At 36.1% G+C, this 6,940-nt stretch overlaps 1 protein-coding gene across 1 annotated transcript; it reads left to right on the top strand.

Annotated features, from left to right (window-relative positions):
* Positions 1-2,461: 2,461 nt before the first annotated feature.
* LOC117111115 lies at positions 2,462-4,833 on the top strand. Its single transcript, XM_033253990.1, has 2 exons — positions 2,462-2,687; positions 2,806-4,833. The coding sequence occupies exon 2, from the start codon at positions 2,833-2,835 to the stop codon at positions 4,372-4,374; it is 1,542 nt and encodes a 513-aa protein (XP_033109881.1). The 5' UTR covers positions 2,462-2,687; positions 2,806-2,832; the 3' UTR covers positions 4,375-4,833.
* Positions 4,834-6,940: the final 2,107 nt, after the last annotated feature.

The raw sequence follows: 6,940 nt of genomic DNA, 5'->3' as shown, positions 1-6,940 counted from the left end.
ACAGAACCTAAATCGAGGTAAGGCTAGGCCTAGCCTAGCAGCATTGGATAGGCTATAGGGTGTTCACACCACCAGTAAAACTTGCAGTTTCCTGCACGTTTCCACATAAATAAATAAATTAATATTTCTCCACTTGTAGAAGGTCTATCAACATAATTCTTTCACTTTTAGTGAGAGAAAGGTTGTTTCTATCATATCTGTAAGTTTTATTAACTTTACTTTGGTAGTTATGCCACAATGATAGTTTATAAATTGGTAAGCCTACCAAATCTCTGCTTACAGTATAGTGTTTCACACACTGGCACTTTTTGAGTGAATTTTTCTCCTTGGCTCTATGAGGTCAATATAGTTTTTTGGTTAGGTCAAACTCTTAACCAATCAAAATGCTGCTTTTCAATAGCTTTTCTGAAAGCTGACACCTAGACCTACAAATTGGTGTTTGCAACTAGTTGATGGTGTGGATACTTTTGAAACTGTGACAAATTTTGTCGGAAACTGTAGAAAAAAAAAACTTCAGTGAATTAGCTCAATCTAGTTGGTAAGTAATTTTAAAAATATAATGTCTTGTACATTGTTGAACACAAATTAGAAGTTTATAAGATGTATTTAAAAGGTAGAAAAATGATCTTAAAGACAGCATGTTTTAAGTCAATCATAGGCCTAGGGAAAGTTATGCTCACCCAACCGTGACAGCATTGTTATGCAGGCTGAACAGCAGAGCACAGCCCTTCACAGCCCTGCAGTTCAGCACTCTAATAGGCCAATTAGTTTTATATACCATATTATTACAAAAGAATGTTTGAATTGACACTGTATTTTATAATAAATGTTTTTCTTTTCTCTAGTTTATGTATACAGAATTTTAATTGACTTAATTTATTAATTGATTATAAAAATTGATCGAAATTTTGACATTTAAATTGGAATTAAAAATAAGGTTAGGGAATTGTTAGCAATATACCAATTATTATTTAGAATGTTATTTAATATTTGTGAGAATTTATGGGAATTTTATAATTAATTATTTATATTTATATAAGTAAATATTTATGAATAATTTTTAGGTGGTAGTGGTGCTGCTGAAAACATAACCAGCAGCATATCACTAAACAATTGATTACCAAATATTGGATTTATCAAAACGTCATTGTAGAGCGGAGAAGTGAAAAATCATTGGCAGAACAACTGGTCAAAGAAAGGAACGAGTTGTATGGCAGATGTAAATTCATTAGCTTATACAGTAAAATAGTCATAACAATGAAGGAGGCTAGAAAGCTTAAATCCAAGAAAACTAGGAAATTTCAATCATGGTTAGTTGAGCTGTTTATTCCTCCAATTCCAAAAGAAGAACTGCTTGTTAGATCAATGTCTGTCGAGAATCAAACTGTAGAACAGGTGAAGTGTCTGGTTAGAGAAACTAACAAAGTAAAAATGGAAAATAGAGTGTTGAAGTCAAAACTGTCCGAGTCACAACAGCGGTCTACTGATCTTACAATAAATCTGGAAGCTTTGCAAGAAGCAGTAAAAGAAGCAATGCATCAATGTGAAGATAGCATACAGAATTTTGAAAGAGCTGTTAAGGACCATACCAAAGATAAGCAAGTTTTAAGTAAAAAAATTCAAGAATGCGAGGCCAAGTATGAACAACAATCTGTTAAGCTGGATGAATATTTGCATGCAATGTCAAAAGCAAAAGCTAAGCTTCCACTTCAACTTGCACGCAAGAGGTCAATTGATTCAAAAGACAAAACTATCAAACGCCTAAAAAATGAAAATAAAGAAAACTGTACAAAATTAAAGAAAATGTCTCAAGAAAATGAAGAACTATGGGAAGTCGTAACAAAACAGACAGAGAAAGAAATGGACAAGGAAAATCAGGATGCAAATTATACTATTTGTATCAATGAACTTTAAAAAAAGTTTAAGAAAAAACTGTCATATGCTAGATCAAATGTAAAAAGAGCTCGTGCTGAAAGAGACAAAGCGAAACAGGCATGTGATAAAGAAATAGCAAAACATGAACACGATGTCAAAGTCTCGGAGAAGCGGATTAGTGAACTTGAGGCAGTTATCCAGTGCACAGAAAGTGATGAAATAAAGACTTTCCGGAATGGACGATACACAAATGAGATCAGAGAATGCTGCATGACTCTCTTAACAGAAGGAAATGTCAGCATCAGAAAACTGCCTACTGTTATATGCACTGTTTTGCAGAAGTTAACTGGCAAGTTACCAGAGAGACTACCAAGCCCAGCTCTACTCAGCAACAGAATTCTTATGGAGGCCAAAATAGTCGCATGTAAACAGGTTGCTGATGGAATGCTAGCCAACTTTGATCCAGAGGCTTGTGTTGGGTCAACACTCCAGCAAGATGCTACAACTTTCTGCCACAAACATTATGAAGGGATGCAGGTTTCTCTCCCATCAGGAGAACATCTTACACTGGGATTGAAGGAGGTTTGCGGAGGGGATGCCGAAACATATGTAAAGGCATTTACCGACACCATCGAAACACTAGCTACTGCAGTAGTTTCAAGTGAGGAAGAGAAGTCAGTTATGGTGGCAAAACTTATTGTCAGCATCAAGTCATTTCTTTCTGATCAAGCAGCTGTTAATGGAGTTTTCAATCGGCTGGTTGAAGAGCTGCGTACAAAACTTCTACCAACAGTAATACCTGGTTTTAACAGGTAAGAAGCTACAGCTATATTTATTAATTATAATTTCAATACATACTGTAAGTTATTTCATGCTCATGTTTTGACAACTCAATTTCTAAATTTTTTTAATGCCCTTTTTTAATTTCAGTCTTTCAGAAAGCAAGATATAATAGAAATGGGGAACTTTGCATGCCGCATGCATTTGCTCATAAATCTGGATCCTGCTGCTTCAAAAGCATTGCGTGTACTAGATGACACAGTCGCAGATGAGCCAGGAACCCTGCGTCTGGCCCGTACTGCTGCAGCACTGTTGACACGTAGGGGCTCTGCAGTAGCTGGTATACCAGACCTTTGGGAATCATTTTTGCGAGGAAAGAAGCAAAAAAACTATTTTGTCACCTATATTGGCCATAGGATGAATATTTCCTACTATGAATGTGCAGCACTCTATTTTCACTGGGATGACCTTGCAGAATTCATAGGTGGTATACCAGATAGCAACCAACTAATATCTTCTGTACAATTTGATATAAAAGAAGTCCTCTACAAAGCAGGTGCAAGATCTATGGGAATAATGTATGCACTAATGATGGAGCCTTTCGAGAGAAGTTTAAAAATACCAGGCAATATACTAGATCTTAATGACGACCTGGAGCAGATGGAAGCATGTCTGAAAGAATGGACTTCTGATGGGAACCCTGCTGTTGGAAAAATGTGTATGTTTAAGACAGTAGCTGTAACAGAGAACGAATTGCTTAATAAGCTCTTTGAAGAGGTCACCTCAGCCGAAGAAGCAATAATCACGCAATTAGGAATAGAACTGATATCCTCAGAATGTCTGATTGTAGTACAACGCCAGGCATCTACTCAGCTACCCGGTGGCAAATATTATAACCCAAATGAAAAAATGAAAAAAATAGCCAAAACAGTACCAAAAATGAACAACGATGGGGAATGTGACATGTCAATCCTAGATAACATTCTTCGGGCTAAACCAGGCATGGGAAGTGCCAATCTGGAAACACATGTGATGTGGTGGAAGAATAAACCATCACAGTATCTGCAAAACATGTCTGAAGAAGAAAGGGAGCAGACACTTAATGATGCTCAAAAGAAGTGCCCATCATTTATTGAGCATATAAAGAAAAAGAAGATAGAGTTGCAAAATAAAATTGATGATAAATTGAAAACCAGACAACAAAAAAAAGCGGACACTGAGGCAACTTATCAAAATACCAAGTTGAAGTTAAGTAGAGATGTGGCAAAATTGGGTGGGCCATGGTGTTCACAGGAAGTAGACAGCAAGCTTAATGGACTGAATTCAGAAAAGCAGAAAGCAGCTGTACTAACACAGCTTAAGTACTATAAAACTGTACTTTGTGCTAAAGGCGATAGAGAACTATTTAACGAATCCAAGAAGGGGAAAAAACATAGTCTGGATCAATTAAAAGAAAATTTAAAGCATGTTTTATCACTAAACGACAACATTTCTGATGATGAGGCTAATACTGAAGCACCAAATTTAGTTTATAGATCACTGGATGAAAGATCTGAACGAATTCAGAATAGAAGACAAGAGATGCTGTTCAAGCTTAAGAGCTCAGAGATTAACCTTAAGATACTACAGACGAAATCACGCATGCAACAATTTATCGCTAACCCTGATGATTTAGTTGGCAAATCTGTGTTTCATAAATGTTTCGAAAAGGAAAAGTAGATTGGTTTGAAGGTGTGGTGACTAGAATTCACCGAAAAAAGGCAGACCCAATGAAAACCAAGTACGAAATTGTTTACGATATTTGTGATTCGGAGACATGGTTTTTTCCACTATTGATGGATATTAAAAAATCGGACTTGTACTTAAAGTAGAATGGTAATTTTGATGCACGCAATGATGCAACTAGTGGCATTGTATGTAATGTTGCAAAATTATAATCTTATAATTCCGGCCATGAAACTTAGACTAAAAAATACTAGGATGGTGTCTGGCAGGGGATAATTTTTACCTTGTAAATTAAGATTATATTATTATTTGGTGGCCATTTTGAATTTGGCAGTCATTTTGAATTTGGCAGCCATTTTGAATTCTGAAATATAGGTCCAACTACCATTTCAACCTTAAAATTCCATAGTGTTCAGCATTTTTTATGTTAATGTGACAGCGAGTTATAATATGGCGGCTATTTTCAATATGGTGGCCATTTTTAAAATGGCGGCCATTTTTAAAATGGCGGCAATTTTTAATGTGGCAGCCATTTTAAATTTTTTAAATAATACAGTACCGGCCAGTTGTATTGCAAAAATCCCAACGCGTTTTACCCGTTGTCGTTGCGTTGCGTTTGCGTTGAGTTGCGTTGCGTTGAAATGAACGTTGAGAGTACATTGTTTATTTAACGATAGGGTTAAAATTCATGGTATCAATGAATTAATAAAAGCATAAAAAAGTGGCCACTTGAAACATAATAAAAGTATTTTGGACTCCTCTTGGTCAGTGGCGTAACAAAGATGTCCGAGGCCCCTAGCTAAGGCTTCTTCAAGGCCTTACTACCCTGGGGAAAAAGCCTATTACCCTGGGAAAAAAAAGTGTCTACACACTTTGCCATATATGACGTTTTAAGGAAGTATTGTGATGTTTTTTTACATCTTGTATTGTGATGCTGTCTCTTATACACATCTAGATGTGTATAAGAGACAGGTTGGCATTCTGACTTACTTTTTGCCAAATTTTATGAATCTGCACTCAGATTTAAAGTATCATCTTTAGATTTCAAGTTATGATTGCCTAAAGTAGGGTCCAGAATGAGCGATTAAGTTTTTTTTCAATTTTTGGGGTCACCCTGAATGAAAACTAGGGGTAACATGGGCTCCATTCTACTTGAATATAATCTATGGTCACAGGACTACATCCAGAAGAAATAACAATCCCATTAAAGCTTTAAATCAGAAAATACAGAGTCCCAAAATGGGCCCCAGCCAGAAAAATCCTTTAAATGGCTCGATGTTCGTGACCCCGGATGACCCCGCGATCAGTTGAAATATTTTGTGAAACTCTAACCTGTCGAAGATAGGTATCATAGTAATATGTACACAAAATTTCAGCTTTGCTACTCAACTCCTTCAAGGTAATGTGACAGGGTTTAAATGTGGCATTTCTGCAGTCATAATATGGCAATATAAAGTGATGAATGCAATAATTAAACAATTTGACATTAATATTTCATACAAGTTTGCATACACCAATGGTAACTATTGTTTAGGGTCTTTAAAGTAAATTGTTATAAACCATACATCATGCTACACATACCAAGATAAACATTGTTTATTAATTGTTACACTGGACATTGTCAATTCAATTGATGTCACGGTTATCTCATGTCCAGACATGTTTTTCAAATAGGTTTATTTGCATGTCTCATCCAGTCCATATCACTGCAAAGTAATAAAGAGTCATTTCAGTTTGAGATAGCTAGAGGAAAATCTTGTCTGAAGGTGCAGCACACTTTTATACACACATTTGTATTAGGCATAGTGTTGGAATATATATTTCAGATATCAACATTTAGATCATCACGATGGAGGGAACATCATCCGAGTTATCCAAATGCAGCATTGGTTTAAATTTGAATGATTCCTGCCATAAGAAAGATTTTGTGAGAGGCGATGCTGGCTTCTTTGCAGTTAATCAGATATCAGATGAGGACAAAAAACTGCTTGAGTGGAGAAGTGGATTAACATTGGCTGATGATTATAGCATATGTTTCCATCATCATAAAGTGTATCTCGATCGCTATGAAAGTCTGCAGACTGCAGGTATGCATTCTGTATGTGTGTTTGTCAGCAGCACCAAAATGTGAAACTACTTCTGACAGTCTCTCCTAATAAGTGTGATTACAAGGATTATCTCAGTAAACTAGTGTGTAACACTGAAAACCGCAACTGCATGTTGCAATGTTGTGAAAATTGTCCAGGTAAGAATGCATTGAGCATTTACTTAACAGATTTGTTTTCTGCCAATTGAAGTGGATATGGATGACAATGTAACTTACAAGCAATGGATGCATACTGATAGAACTGCATTGGTTACCCTCACAACTTCAGTGCATGATTATATTGAAACAGTTTGTAATGCTGTTGATTGTTTACGGAGCCATCACTTCATCACCAAATCACAGTCTTCATACTTGCAATCATTAAAGCAATCCTTACAACCAGACACACCTATCATCTTATTAGATTTTGCTGAAAACTACAGTTTCCTCGTTCAAGATGCTATACAGGGCTAT

This window comes from Anneissia japonica, unplaced genomic scaffold, assembly GCF_011630105.1.
Source record: "Anneissia japonica isolate Jap-2015-1 unplaced genomic scaffold, ASM1163010v1 scaffold1059_len9115_cov129, whole genome shotgun sequence".
NCBI lineage: Eukaryota > Metazoa > Echinodermata > Crinoidea > Comatulida > Comatulidae > Anneissia > Anneissia japonica.
Note: the sequence above shows the minus strand (reverse complement) of the source record. Positions and strands in the feature narration are given on the sequence as shown.

Coding starts and splice junctions, on each gene's coding strand:
- LOC117111115 (XM_033253990.1), top strand. CDS start 2,833: ATGGGGAACTTTGCATGCCGCATGCATTTGCTCATAAATCTGGATCCT.